General features: G+C 41.4%; 1 protein-coding gene across 5 annotated transcripts in view; it reads left to right on the plus strand.

The window, feature by feature from the left end:
• Nucleotides 1–15,943, plus strand: part of HMGXB3 (HMG-box containing 3) — a 60,954-nt gene that overhangs the window by 36,490 nt on the left and 8,521 nt on the right. For all 5 annotated transcript variants that reach the window (XM_059888792.1, XM_002689290.6, XM_015472321.3 and 2 more), the window contains 2 exons: nt 12,620–12,751; nt 13,676–13,860. In XM_059888792.1, the coding sequence (XP_059744775.1) occupies nt 12,620–12,751; nt 13,676–13,860 (317 nt within the window). The remainder of the gene's footprint in view (nt 1–12,619; nt 12,752–13,675; nt 13,861–15,943) is intronic.

A 15,943-nucleotide genomic window follows, 5' to 3' on the forward strand; every position in this document is an offset into this window, starting at 1 on the left:
AGGATAAGATGGTTGGATGGCATCACTGACTCCATAGATGTGAGTTTGAGCAAGCTCCTGGAGTTGGTGATGGACAGGGAAGCCTGGCGTGCTGCAGTCCATGGGGTTGCAAAGAGTAGGACACGACTGAGTGATTGAACTAAACTGGTTTGGTGGTGCTGACTTCTCTTAACTTTTGCTTTGTATGGAAAGCTTTTGATTTCTCCATCAAATCTGAAGGAGAGTCTTGCTGGGTAGAGTATTCTTGGTTGTAGGTTCTTCCTTTTCATCACTTTAAATATATCATGCCATTCCCTTCTGGCTTGTAGAGTTTCTGTTGAGAAATCAGCTGATAGCCTGATGGGAGTTCCTTTGTATGTTATTTGTCGTTTTTCCTTTATCGCTTTTAATATTTTATGTTTGTCTTTAACTTTTGTCAGTTTGATTAGTATGTATTTTGATTGTTCCTTCTTGGGTTTATCATGCCCTGGACTTGATTGATTGACTATTTCTTTTCCCATGTTTGGGAAGTTTTCAGCTGTTATTTCTTCAAATATTTTCTCAGGTCCTTTCTCTCTCTCTCCTTCGGGGACCCCTATAATGTGAATGTTGGTGCATTTAATGTTGTTCCAGAGTCTCTAAGGCTGTCTTCATTGCTTTTCACTCTTTTTTTCTATATTCTGTTCTGTGGCAGTGATTTCCACCATTCTGTCCTCTGGGTCATTTATCTATTCTGCCTCAGTTATTCTGCTATTGATTCCTTCTAGTGTATGTATTCATCTCTGTTTGTTCTTTAGTTCTTCTAGACCTTTGGTAAACATTTCTTGCATCTTCTCCATTATTTTCCCAAGATCCTGGATCATCTTCACTATCATTATTCTGAATTCTTTTTCTGAAAGGTTGCCTATCTCCGCTTGTTTTTCTGGAGTTTTATCTTGTCCCTTCATCTGGGACATGTACTTAGTCACTCAGTCGTGTCCAAGTCTTTGTGACCCCGTGGACTGTAGCCCACCAGGCTTCTCTGTCCATGCGGATTCTCCAGGCAAGAATACTGGAGTGGTTTGCCATGCCCTTCTCCAGGGGATCTATCTTCCCAACTCAGGGATCAAACCCAGGTCTCCTGCATTACAGGCAGATTCTTTAACTATCTGAGCCACCAGGGAAGCCTCCCTAAGTCATGTCCGACTCTCGTGACTTCATGGACTGTAGCTGTCAGGCTCCTCTGTCCAGGGATTCTCCAGGCAAGAATACTGGAGTGGGTTGCCATGCCTTTATCCAGGGGATCTTCCCAACCCAGGAATTGAACCAGGGTCTCCTGCATTGCCAGCAGATTCTTTATGGATTGAGCTTCAAGGGAAGCTCCTCATCTAGGACATAACTTTCTGTTTTTTATTATGATTAACTTTCTGTAATATGGTTTTTGTTTTAGCTGCTGTGGGACTGTGCTTCTTTTTACTCTTCCATCTGCCTTCTGGTGGATGAGGCTAAGAGGCTTGTATAAACTTCCTCAAGGGAGGGACTGGCAATGGGAAAAACTGGGTCTTGCTCTGGTGGGCAGGGCCGTACTCAGTAAAGCTTTAATTATCTGCTGATGGGTGGGGTTGCACTCCCTCCCTGGTAGTTGTTTGACCCAGCCCTGGGGTCTGCAGGCTTTATGGTAGGGTTAATGGTGAACTTCAAGAGGGTTTATGCCAAAGGGGAACTTCTTGGTCTGATGTTGCCAGTGCCCCTGTCCCTGTGTTGAGTCCCTGCCAACCCATGCCTCCACAGGAGACCCTCCAACTCTAGCAAGTAGTTTTCGTTCAGTCTTCTGTTGGGTCTCTATTCCTTTCCTCTGGGTCTTGGTGTGGGCAAGATTTTGTTTGTGCCCTCCGAGACTGGAGTCTGTGGTTCCCCCAGTCCTGTGGAAGTCCTATAATCAAATCCTGCTGGCCTTAAAGGCCAGATTGCCAGGGGGTTCCCAGGCCTTTCTCAAACCCCCAGGCTGGGAAGCCTGACGTGGAATTCAGAACTTTTACAACAGTGGGAGAACTTCGTTTGGTATTATTGTGCTCCAGTTTGTGGGTCACCCACCAAGCAGCTATGGGATTGCATTTTGTTGTGTTTGCACCCCTCCTCCCATCTCACTGCAGCTTCTTCGTTGTCTTTGGACGTGTCTTTTCTTTATTTTGGTGGTTCCAGCTTCCTCCTGTCAGTGGTGGTTTATCAGCTGGTTGCAGTTCTGGTGTTCTTCCGGGAGATGAGCGCACACCCTTCTACTCTGCCATCATGAACCAGAAGTCCTTCTGCATCGTTGTAATTTTTTCAGTTTTGTCAATTTGATACATAGAAACTGTTATAAAACTGCTTTTCTTTAATCTTACTTTTTACTAAAGCATAGGTGATTTATAATGTTAATTTCTGCTCTACAGCAAAGTGACATAGTTATACACACACATATATATATCCTTTTTTATATTCTTTTGCATTATGGTTTATCCCAGGATATTGAATCTAGTTTCCTGTACTTTAGGACCTTGTTACTTATCCAGTCTGTATGTAATAGTTTGCATCTACTAACCCCAGATTCCCAGTCCATCCCTCCCCAACCCCCTCCCCCACAAGTCAGTTCTCTCGGTCTGAGGCTGTTTCTGTTTCGTACGTAGGTTCGTTTGTGCTGTTTTAGGTTACACATGTAAGTGATATCGTGTGGTATTTGCTTTCTCTTTCTGACCTACTTCCCTTAGTATGATGATCTCTTGTCGCATCCTTATTGCTGCAAATGGCATTATTTTGTTCTTTTTTATGGCTGAGTAGTATTCTGTGTGTGTGTGAGTGTGTGTGTGTATCCATCCTTCTGTTGGACGTTTCGGTTGTTCTCATGTCTTGGCTGTTGTCAGTGCTGCTGCAGGGGTATGTGTATTCTTTCACACCGTGTTTTCCTCTGGATACATGCCCAGGAGTGGGATTGCTGGCTTATATGGCAGTTCTGTTTTTTAGTTTTCCATAGTGGCTACACCAGTTTACATTCCACCAGTGGAGGGAGTGTTTCCCTTTTCTCCACACTGTCTCCAGCTTTTACTGTGTATAACCCCTTTTTTTTTTTTCCTTTCTTTTTTTGGATCTTTCATTCTGTGTCTGTAGACTTTTTAATGATGGCCATTCTGACTGATGTGGTACCTCCTGGTAGTTTTGATTTGCTTTTCTCTACTAATGATGTTGAGCATCTTTTCATGTATCTATTGGCCATCTGCATGTCACCTTTGGTAAATGTCTAGGTCTTCTGCTTATTTTTCAGTTGGGTGGTTTGTTGTTGTTGAGCTACATGAGCTGTTTGTATGTCTTTGAGAGTAAGCCCTTGTTGGTTACATCATTCACAGATATTTTCTCCCGTTTCATAGGTTGTCTTTTCCTTTTGTTTGTAGTTTCCTTTACTGTGCAAAAGCTTGTAAATTTGACTAAATCCCATTTGTTTACTTTTGTTTTTATTTTTATTGCCCTGGCAACTGACCTAAGGAAACTCTGGTACAATTTCTGTCAGAGAATGTTTTGCCTGTGATCTCTTCTAGGAGTTTTATAATGTCTTATATTTAATTCTGCAAGCCATTTTGAGTTTATTTTTGTGCATGGTATGAGAGTGTGTTCTAACTTCATTGATTTACACGCAGCTGTCCAACTTTCCCAACACCACTTGGCTGAAGATTTTTCCCATTTTATCCTTGCCTCCTTTGACCATAGGTGTGTGGGTTTATTTCTGGGCTCTCTATTCTGTTCCATTGATCTGTATGTCTATTTTTGTACCGATACCACGGTTTTGATTACTGTAGCTTTGGGGTATTGTCTGAAGTCTGAAAGGGTTGTGCCTCCTGCTTGGTTATTTTCCCTCAAGGTCTTTCATTGTCCCATATAAATCTTAGGATTATTTGTTCTAGTGAAAAATATCCTGGGTAATTTGATAGGGATCACATTAAATATGTAGATTCCTTTGGATAGTTGCCATTTTAATAATATTCTCCCAACCCAAGAGCATGGGATATCATTCCATTTCTTTTCAGTTTCCTTTATTGGTATTTTATAATTCTCAGTGTAAAAGTCTTTCACCTCCTTAGGTGAAAGTATTCTTAAGTATTTTATTTATTTATTTTTGGGGGAGTGCAGTTTTTAAAGGTATTATTTTTTTTACATTACCTGTCTGCTACTTCGCTGTTAGTGTAAAGAACTGCAACCAATTTCTGTGGGTTAATCTTGTATCCTCCTACCTTGCTTAATTCATTTATCAACTCTAAATGTTTTTGTGTGGAGTCTTCAGGGTTTTCTATGTATAGCATCGTGTCATCTGCATATAGTGATGACAGTTTTACCTCTTCCCTTCCAATTTGGATACCTTTTTCTTGTCTGATTGCTGTGGCTAGGACTTCAATACTATGTTGAATAGAAGTGGTGAGAGTGGGCTTCTTTGTCTTGTTCCACATTTTAGTGGGAAGGCTTCCAGCTTTTCATTGTTGGGTATTATATTGTTTGTGGGTTTATCGTAATAGGTTTTATTATGTTAAGATATGTTCCCTTTATATGCATTTTGTTAAGAGTCTTTTTTTAAAAACCATGAATAGATGTTGAATTTTATCAAGTGTGTTTTCTGCATCCGTTGAGGTGATTATGTGTTTTTTCTCTTTTGTTGATGTTGTGTAGCATATTAATTGATTTGTGTATATTGAACCATCCTTGTGAATTTGGAATGAACGCCCTTGGTCATGGTATATGATCTTTTTTATGTATTGCTGGATTTGGTTTGTAGTGTTTTTGTTGAGAATTGTTGCATCTATATTCATCATGGATATTGATGGACAGTTTTCTGTTTTTGGCGTTACCTTTGTTTGGTTTTGGTATCAGGGTGGTGGTGGCTTCATATAGTATCTCTGGGAGTGTTGCCTCTGCTTCAGTATTTTGGAAGAGTTTGAGAAGGGTCAGTAAAAGTTCTTCTTTATGTGTTTGGTATTGTTTGCCTGTGGAGCCATCTGATCCTGGACTTTAGTTTGTAGTTAGTTTTTTGTTTTTGTTTTGTTTTTTTCCCTTCATATTCTATTTCAGTTCTAGTAATCAGTCTGTTCAAATTATGGATTTCTTCTTGATTCAGTTTTGGTGAGCTGTGTGTTTCTAGAAATTTGTTCATTGCTTCTAGTTTGTCGAATTTGTTGGTATATAATTGTTTGTAGGATTCTGTTGTGGTTTTGTATTTCAGCAGTATCAGTTGCTGTTTCTTCTTCATTTCTTATTTTGGTTATCTGGGTTCTTTCTCTTGGTGAGCCTGGCCAGAAGTTTGGCAACTTTGTTTACCCTTTCAAAGAGCCAGCACTTGGTTTTATTGATTTCATTCTATTATTTAATCTCTGTTTTATTTCTTCTCTCATCTTTTATTACTTCCTTCCTTCTGCTGAGTTTAGGCTTTGCTTGTTCTTTTTCTAAGTCTTTTAGGTGCTAATTTAGGTTGCTTATTTGAGATTTTTCTTGTTTTTTGAGGAAGGGCTATATAGCTGTGAGCTTTCCTAGCTCTAAGAATTTTTTTTGCTCCATCCTATAGATTTTCTATGATTGTGTTTTCATTGTTGCTTGTCTCAAGGTATTTTTAATTTCCCTTTTCGATTTACTTATTGATCCATTGTTTTTAATAAAATGCTTTCATTCTCCATGTAATTTTTTTTCTCATTTGTTTTCCTGTGGTTGCTTTCTAGTTTCATTCTATTGTAGATTAGAGAAGAGAAGATTGTTTGAAGTAATTTTTATACTCTTAAATTTGTTGAGGTTTGTTTTGTGCCCTAGTATGTGGTCAGTCCTGGAGAATGTTCCATGTACACGTAAGAAGAATGTGTATTCTTGGTTTTTTTTTTTTTTAATGTAATATCCTGGAATAGAGTCTTAATTGTTGTATCATTTTGGATCTCTGTTGTCTTACTGATTTTCTGTCCAGAAGATCTGTCCATTGATGTGAATGAGGTGTTAAAAGTTTTGTGCTATTATTGTATTCCTATAAGTTTCTCCTTTTATGTCTGTTAATGTTTGCTTTATGTAATTAGATGCTCCTTTAGAGGGTTCTTATATGTTAATGGATGTAATATCTTCTTCTTGTATGACCCTTTTTATCATTATATAAGGTCTAGCTTTCTTTATGGCCTTTGTTTCAAAGCCTGTTTTATCTGTTAGGAGTATGCGACTCCCTGCTTTCTTGTCATTTCTGTGTGCATGAAATATCTTTTCCCATCCCTTAACATTAAATCTGTGTATGTGCTTTGCCCTAAAGTGGGTCTTATAGGCAGTATGTTGTAGGCTCTTGTTTTTTCATCCAGTCTACCACTTTGTGTTTTGATTGAAGCATTTAGTTCATTGACACTTAAGGTAATTATTGATAAAATATGTATTTATTGCCATTTTAAACCCTGTTTTCCTATTGGCTCTATGTTTCTTCTTTGTTCTTTTTTATCATATTTTTTGTGGCTTGATGATTTCCTTTTATCTTATGGTTGTGTTCTCTGTTTTTTGTGAGTCTTTTGTATGCTTTTGATCTGTGGTCACCCTGTTTTTCAAGTATATTAACCCCTTCCTATATCTACTTGCTTTAGACTGATAGTCATATTGTCTCAAATACATTCTTTTAAAAAAAGAGAATCTAAATGTTTTTACTCCTCTCCCCCACATTTTATTTTACATCTTCTTGTTTATATTCTAAGATATAATGTTGCTGGGTTTTATATTCTAGGTTGCTTTGCATGTATCTTGCCACTCCCTTCTGACCTTCAGAGTTCCTCTAAAGAAGCCTGCCAGTAGCCTTATGGGGAGGATTCCATTGGGATTAACTTGGTTGCTTTCTTGCTGCCTTTAGAATCCACTAACCTTTGCCCTTTTTTTTTTTTCCCCCCCACTTTTTCAATTGAAAGATAATTGCTTTACAGAATTTTGTTGTTTTCTGTCAAACATCAACAAGAATCAGCCATAGGTACGCCCGTGTCCCTTCCCTCCCTGCCATTTTTATTGTCTTGGCATAGGTGTGTTTCAGTTCATCTTGTTTGGGACCTTCTGCTTCTTGTATCTGGTTGTCTATTTCTTTCTTTAGGTTTGGGAAGTTTTTAACCATAATTTATTCAAATACATTTTTGATCTTTTTCCTTCTGGAATCCCTATTAGGCATAGATTAGCATGCTTTAGATTATCCCATAGGTCTCATATATTGCTTTCATATATTTATTTCACCTTCTGTCTCCTGTTCTGACTGGATGATTTCCATTATTCTGTCTTCCAGATCACTTACTCATTCTTCTGCATTATTCATTCTGCTGTTCATTGCCTTTAGCTCACCTTTTGTCTCAGCAAATGAGTTTCCAACTTTTCTTGGCTACTCCTTATAGTTTCTAGCTCCTTTTTACAGTAATCTGTGTTTCTGTCTATGGTCTTTCTGTTAATTCTTTCAGAATTTTTATTACTTCTTTTTTGAATTCAATTTCAGATTGAAAGCATCTTTTGTTGTTTGTTCCTTCAAGGGGATTCTCTTGGTCTTTTAACTGGGAATGGTTCCTGTGCTTGTTCATTTTACTTATATTTCTCTTACTGTATGAGTTTAGGAGAAACAATTATCTACCATAGTCTTGGAATACTACATGTGGGAGCATCCTTGTATAAGCCTGTATGGGTTTAATATTTTTGTTGCTTTTAGTTTGGATGCTTGTTACCTCTTTCCTTAGCCCATGCTGGCTGTCATCCTTATGATAGGGAGTATGAAGGTATAGTGGCCTACGTGTGCTCCTGGGGCCACATGCCAGTGGGGGCAGTGATTGCTGCCTGCTCATGCATGTCTTAGCAGTAGGGGTGGCCTGCATACCTCTGGAGCTTGTGATGGCAGCAGCAGCTCATGCTGGCTCCTGGAGCTTGTATAGAATGTCCTGTTGTCTGAGAGCATGTGTGGGAAAAGAAGCGCCCCTGTGGTGCTCCTGCCCCTCTCTTGTGTAACCCCCAACAGTGGTCTCTCGCCCCACTGGGAGGCCCAGGCTTCTTTCACGTACACAGTCAGTTACCATACTCCAGCCCCTTCAGACTGTCTCCATGCAGCCAACCCCAGTCGTCTTCCCAGATGTGGTCTCTGAAGTTCGATCTTCAGCACCCCCCCACTGCCTGCACAGGTGTATTAGCATCTCAGGCAGGAGAGTACAGGGAGGCCATACTGACCACCTGTGCAAAGTCAGTCTCCGATTTGCCTTCCTCACACTGACTGCTGTGCTTCCCCCCTCCTCCCCCTGAGGCATCTAAGCTCCTCCTGGTTCCAGGCTGGTTTCCCCACCAGTGCTGGGACTTCACAAGGTGCAGGAACCTTTCCCCTCTCACATCTCCCTCCCTCCCTGGGACACTGGTCACATCCTGATTTCCCTCCTTTCCCCAACCACCGCCCTCCACCACCGCCCGCCCCCCCTTTTCCCTGGTTATATGGAGATTTTCTTGCCCTTTCGGAAGTCTCCGATCTGCAGTGTTTAGATGTTCTTCGTGAATTGTTCCATTTGTAGATGTATTTTTTATTATTTGTAGGAGGAGGTGAGCTCCATGCCCTGCTGTTCCACCATCTTGATCACTGTCCTCCTGTTGTATTTCTTTGACAGCTGGGAAGATTATATGTTTTCTGTGTTTTTCAATCTCTTTTATGAATTTCTTTTGTAAACATTTTCATTCTTTGGGGTTGTTTTGTTGATGGAGTTTGTCATCAGTTTATTAGTTGTCTTTTAAATTTGATTTTTTTGGACATGAGAGTTGGATTTTTGTGTGTGTAATGTTTTTTTTTTTTCCCTTGTTTAAGTTTTTATGTGATCAGAACTTGGACCCTCTAATTTGTGGTCTCAGCCTTTAGTATCATGTTTAAAAAGGTCTTCCCCACTCCTCTATACCATTTGTTATTGGGAATTGTATGCCACAATTTGCTTTTGTTCATTTTGTGCACATGTAAAACCACCCTCTCTTATTCATCTTAAATTAGTTACATTTAAATTTTTCTGGGTCTTTGATCCCAGGATTTGACATAGGGGTGATGTTATTAGCCTTTTTCATATTCCCTTTACATCCCTGGGCGAAAGGGTGCTCCTGGCCTTTCCTCATGGTATAACTAACTGTGAGAGGTGGAGGAATGGTAATCCTTTTGGTGATAAGGACTGAATTGGGTGGTAAGGCGATATTTCATTTTTTATTAAAAAGGAAAAAAACCTGTGATATGTGTTTTATTAGTTGTTCTTTTCATATAACAGTGTATTGTGGAAAACTTCATGTCACAGCATTTAAACTTACTTTATTATTCTTAATGATTTCTTGTTTGTTTGTTCTTAGTTTTTATTTTATATTGGAATATAGTTTGCCTATGCAGGAGGCACAGGTTCCATACCTGGGTCTGGAAGATTGTCTGGAGAAGGAAATGGCAACCCACTCCAGTATTCTTGCCTGGGAAATCCCATGGGCAGAGGAGCCTGGCGGGCTACAGACTGTGGATCGGGAGAGTTGGGCATGGCTCAGCAACTAAACAACAACAAATAGTTCATTAAAAATGTGTTAGTTCCGGGTGTACAGCAGAGTGAGTCAGTTATGCATAGGCATGTACAGTTCTTTTTCCATTTAGGTTATCATGCATATTGAGCAGAGTTCCCTGTGCTGTCAGTAGGTGCATATTGGTTATCTATTTTATTTTTTCAAAAATGTTTATTTCTTGGCTGTGTTGAGTCTTACTTGTGGCCTGTGGCATCGTCATTGTTCTGGGTGGGATCTTTCACTGTGACGTATGGACTGTAGTTGTGGCACTTGGGCTTAGTTGTTGCATGACATGTTGGATCTTAGTTCCCCAAGCAGGGCTTGAACTCATGGCCCCAGCATTGCAAGGCAGATTCTTAACCACTGGGCCACCAGGGAAGTCCCTGGTTATGTATTTTAAATATAGTAGTGTATATATATCAATCCCAAACTCCCTATTTATCCCTCCCCTCACTCCTTTCCTCTTTGGTAATAACCACAAGTTTGTTTTCTAAGTCTCTGATTCTCTTTCTTTTTTGTATTAATAAATAAGTTCATTTTTAACATTTTTTTAATTCCACATATAAGCAATGTCTTGATATTTACCTTTTTTTGTCTGGCTTACTTCACATACATGATAATCTTCAGGTCCATGCATGTTGCTGCAAATGGCATATTTTGTTTTTTGTTTTTGGCTGCACTGGGTCTTCGTTACTGCATGTGGGCTCTCTCTAGTTGCAGTGAGTGGTGCCACTTTTTGTTGTGCTCGGGCATCTCATCATGGTGGCTTCTCTTGTTGCGGGGCATGGTCTCTAGGGCACGCAGGCTTCAGTGGTTGTGGCACGAGGGCTTAGTTGCCCTGTGGCATGTGGAATCTTCTCAGACCAGAGATTAAACTTGTGTCTCCTGTATTGACAAACGAAGTCTCATCCACTGGACCACCAAGAAAGTCCTCATTCGTTCTTTTTAATGAACATTATATATATGTACCACATCTTATTCATTCATCTGTTGATGTACATTTAGATTGCTTCCATGTCTTGGCTGCTGTAAACAGTGCTGCAGTGAACATTGGAGTGCACGTATCCTTTTGAACCATGGTTTTCTCCAAGTGTTATGCCTAGGTATATTGTTGTTGTTGAACTTATATGCAGAGCATATTATGTGAAATGCTGGGCTGGATGAATCAGAAGCTGGGATCAAGATTGCTGGGAAAAATAGCAATAATGTCAGATACGCAAATGACACCACCCTTATGGCAGAAAGTGGAGAGGAACTAAAGAGCCTCTTCGCTATAACAACAATATGCTGAGGACTGGGACTGCTGGGTCATGTTGTTGTTTGGTTGCTAAGTTGTGTCCGACTCTCTGCAACCCCCATGAAATGCAGCACCACAGACTTCTGTGTCCTTCACTATCTCCCTGAGTTTGCTCAAACTCATGTCCGTTGAATCAGTGATGTCATCCATCCATCTCATCCTCTATCACACCCTTCTCCTCCTGCCCTCAATCTTTCCCAGCGTAAGGGTCTTTTCTATTGTGTCAGCTCTTTGCATCAGGTGGCCAAAGTATTAGAGCTTCAGCATTAGTCTTTCCAGTGAGTATCAGGATTGATTTCCTTTAGGATTGACTGGTTCAATCTCCTTGCTGTCCAGGGGACTCTGTCAAGAGTCTTCTCCAGCACCACAGTTCGAAAGTATCAATTCTTCAGCACTCAGCTTTCTTTATAGTCCAACTCTTGCATCCATACATGACTATTGGAAAAACCATAGCTTTGACTATGTGAACCTTTGTTGGCAAAGTGATGTATCTGCTTTTTAATATGCTGTCTAGGTTTGACACTTTTCTTCTGAGGAACAAGCATCTTTTAATTTTGTGCCTGCCATCACCATCCACAGTGATTTTGCAGTCCACAAAAATGAAATCTGTTGCTGTTTTTGCTTTTCCCCATCTATTTGCCATGAACTGATGGAACCAGATGCCATGATCTTCATCTTGAATGTTGAGTTTTAAGCCAGCGTTTTCACTCTCCTTTTTCAGTTTCATCAAGAGGCTCTTTTGTTCCTCTTTGCTTTCTGCCATAAGAGTGGTATCATCTGCATATCTGAGGTTATTGATATTTCTCCTGGCAATCTTGATTTCAGCTTGTGCTTCATCCACCCTGGCATTTCAGGCTGGGCAGAGTACATACATATGATGCACTCTGCATATAAGTTAAATAAGCAGGGAAACAATACACAGCCTTGACTGTGGACCGCCAGGTGGCTCTGTCCATGGGATTTTGTCAGGCAAGAATATTGGAGTGGGTAGCCATTCCCTTCTCCAGGGTATCTTCCCGACCCAGGGATCAAACCCTGGTCTCTAGCATTGCAGTCAGATTCTTTACTGTCTGAGCCACCAGGGAAGCCCCTCTAGTATCTTACAAGGTCACTACTTTTTCCCCTGGTCCTAATGCACACAGGACCTTGTGTGAGCCCTATAAGAATGGTTTCTGTTTCCCCCACTGCTGTGGAATCCCTGCCATCAATCCCCACTACCTTCAAAGCCAGGTGCTCCTGGGGCTGCTCCTCTCATTGCCAGACCGCCAGGCTGGAGAGCCTGACGTGGGGCTCAGTACTTCATTCCTGTGGGAGAACCTCTGTGATACAATTATTTTCCATTGTGGGTCGACCTCCTGATGGGTTTGGGATTTGATTTCATAGTAATTGCTCCCCTCTCCCATCTTGTTGTGACTTCTACTTTGTCTTTGGATGTTGGATGTCTTTTTTGGTAGGTTTCAGCGTTTGTTTGTTGATGGTTTTTTGGCAGTCAGTTGGGATTTTGGTGTCTTCATAAGAAGAGGTGGGCCCACGTCTTTCTACTCTGCCATCTTCCAAACAGTGTTTCTGAGCAGCCCCTGCATGCTGCGAAGTGCATGTGGTGCTCCGGGTACAATAGAATCCAGTTAAACAGTTTCCTTCACAGCTGCTTGTAGGTTACCAACTTGGCAGGTCACCTCTAGTTTTGCATTTTATGAATGTACCGTGGTTTATTTTTTTAATGTTCCCCATTGATGGGCACCTAGTTAGTTTCCAGTTTTTTGCCATTGTGGATGTTGTTAACAGTGAATTTCTCTGTTGCCACTTTTTAATCTGCAGGTCTCTTTAATGTGGGAAATAAGCTGCTAGTGAGCCTGGACTTGCTTTTTGCAATCCGAAACCAGATCAAGCTGGGAGAGGACCCCAGAGTGTCCATCAGCACTCTTCTGAAGTCAGTGCAGGAGCAGACAGGTAAAGGTTGGCTTCCTCCCTTTTCCCAAGGTTAGTCCTAGACTCCCTGGGAATTTTCAGTGATGGACTTTTGTTGAAAAAATTACCTGGAGGAGAGTCTGATATTTTGAAAAGGAGACACTGACTTCCTAACATAGCCCTCCTCTTGAGTTTTACAAATGCTGAATTGACTTTGGAAAACATGAGTCTTCCCACGGGTCCAGCAGCTTTCAGCACAAGACTGAATAGACTTTATAGAAGCTCATTCTTTGGTCATAGGTAGACTTGGCCTTAGTATATGCTAATCAAGTTCACTCTGAATACACAGCTTCTGGAGATCTGCCCCCATTTCCAAAGCTGACACTGAGACCTGAGCATGGGCACCATAGTCTTTATTATTAGAAATGATTTTTCCCCTTGCTTCCCTCATTTCTTTCTGTTTACCTTTCTCCATTCATTCCTATAGAATCCAGCCCCCTGTCCCTTCCTTGCTATCAGGTGAGATGGAGTAGAGCAAAGGTCCTAGGGTCAGATGGTCTGTGTTTGACTCTGGCCTCTGCTACTTAGTGGCAATGTGGATTTCAGTGAGTTATTCTTTATATCTCAGTTTTTTTTAAGTTACACAGTGAAAATAATAACTGCTCTTGGTTCATAAAGATGTAAGTTAAATGACAGAATGTATTCAAAGCTTTCAGCACAGTGTCTGGGTCCCAGTGGGTGCTGGGTACACTCATCAGTACTCTGATGGCAATTGCCCTTTGAGTTGCTACCTGAACACCTAAAGGCCCAGGTGCTTGACACTCCAGTGGTTAATACACCACCTCTTAGATGTTCTTAGGAGAGAAGCATTCTTACAGAATTGCTATTCTTCCTGGCCATTGCTCATCCCCCGTGGCCTCCACATCTTTTTCTGTGAACTTCTCAGAGCTCTTGCTTTCCTTCCAGAGAAGACTCTTACCTCGGAGGAGCTGAGCCAGTTGCAGGAGCTGCTGTGCAATGGCTATTGGGCTTTCGAGTGCCTCACTGTCCGAGACTACAATGACATGATCTGTGGCATCTGTGGAGTGGCCCCCAAAGTGGAAGTTGCCCAGAGGAGTGAGAACAATGTGCTGGCACTAAAGAGTGTGGAAGTGAGTGCTCCTTGACCGCACAGGCCACTGTTAGAGTCTCCTCACACTTACGCAGCCATTCCTGCATGAGGTCCCCGGAGCAGATGCTCTGGCTCTTTCCTGAGTAAGGCGAGGAGCCTTTTCCTGCCACTGCCCAGGTTTTCATCTAAGAAAGGCTAGATGGAAATGGAGGCATTTGCAATTTATTCAACTAATTTATTAAACATGAACTAGGTGCACTTTCTAGACATTTGGGAAATGGCAGTTAAACCTGTGGAGTTTCTGTGCTCATGGAGCTCACTTGCTGATTTGAGAACACAGATAGGAAACAAACATTAATAATTGTGTATATTATGTTAATATACTATTTATATATATATTAATTAAAAGTAGCATAGTAACAATAAGGCACGGTAGGAGATGAGAGCAGTGTGGCAGGAAGAAGGGGTTCTTGCCTCTATAAAGAGGGTGGTCGGGGAAGTCCTCTCTGATAGAGGGCCATCAGAATAGAGCTGTGAAGCCCCTGTAGATTTCAGCAGGGGAAACTTTCAGGCAGAGGGAGCAGCAAGAACGGAGTTGGAGGTGGGTTGCTGGCCATAGTTGAGGAAGGAGGCTGATGTGGCTGGCTCTTTGTGAGCAGGAGAGAGAGAGGTAGGATATGTGAGATTTGAGAGGCTTTGGGCGGCCCAGGCTGTTGTACGGACTTTTGCTGAGTGAAATGGAGAGCCAACGAAGGGTTTTGAGAAAGAGCAGCCTGTCTGAATATGTGTATGTATACTTGTGTTTCGTTTGGCTGTGCTAGGTCTTTGTTACTGTGCAGGCTCTTTCTTTAGTGCGGCGGGCAGGGGCTGCTCTTTGGTTGTGGTGCAGTGACTTCTCTTGTGGGCTTCCCCGGTGGCTTAGTGGTAAAGAATCTACCTGCAGGGCAAGAGACTCAGGAGATGCGGGTTCAGTTCCTAGGTAGAGAAGATCCCTTGGAGAAGGGAATGGCAACCCACTCCAGTATTCTTGCCCAGACAGTCCCATGGACAGAGGAGCCTAGTGGACTACAGCCCATGGGGTTGCAGAGAGTCGGACATGACTGAGTGACTGAGGACAGGTCACATCTCTTGTTGCAGAGCATGGGCTCTAGGGCATGTGAGCTCAGTGGTTGCAGCTCCCGGGCCCTAGAGCACAGGCTCAGTAGCTGTGGCACACGGGCTTAGTTACTCTGCAGCATGTGGAATCTTCCCAGATCATAGATTGAACCTGTCTCCCCTGCATTGGCGGGCAGGCAAATTTTTTTTTTACCACTGAGCCACTAGGGAAGACCTGACTTAGGTTCTTAACTGAAAAATGTCACGCAAAGATAACAACAAATTCAAATGACTTAATATATTAATTTTAACAAATATCCAAGAAATAAGATTCCAGTCATAGAAGAATTGCAAAAGTGGATTTATTTCCGTAAGGCATAAGGCCATATAACTGAAAACAAAACCAAACATTTATTATCAGATGAAAGTTTGGGCTGATGGTACACATGAATATCGATATCAAAGTCCTGAATAAGATAATAGCAAATCTAATAATGGATAGAGTAATGAGTACAAATCTAACAACATGTAAAGTAAAATCATGACTTAAGTTTATCCCAGGAAAGGAGGATTATGTCAACATTAAAAATATACTAATGTAGTTGAATACTTAACAGTTTAGAGGAGAAAACTCATATGATTATTTCATCGGGTGTCTTAAAAAGGCTTTCATTTTTATTCAGCACCCATTTGTGGTAAAACTTGTTGCAAATTGAGACTAATAGAGAAAATTCTTTAACCTGGTGTTGGGAATTTTTTTAAAAAAATCCCGCAGATGAACAGTTTCCCTATCATCATGCTGAGAGGGCTGGTCTGCCTGCACAGGTCTGGGGTGCCCAGTGAGTGTGCTGGTAGTCACAAGTGGGTGCAGGCTTTTCACCTCTGAACTCTGCCATGTGAGTCTTTATGCACTAGATGTGTAGCTCACTCCACTGGGCATGGTTCAGGACCTCTGAAGAAAAGCTCTGGTGTGTTTTGGCTTGACCAGCTCAGTGTATTAGTGATTTAATGCATATTATTCTTTTTCT

The sequence above is a fragment of the Bos taurus genome, chromosome 7, assembly GCF_002263795.3.
Source record: "Bos taurus isolate L1 Dominette 01449 registration number 42190680 breed Hereford chromosome 7, ARS-UCD2.0, whole genome shotgun sequence".
Taxonomy (NCBI): domain Eukaryota; kingdom Metazoa; phylum Chordata; class Mammalia; order Artiodactyla; family Bovidae; genus Bos; species Bos taurus.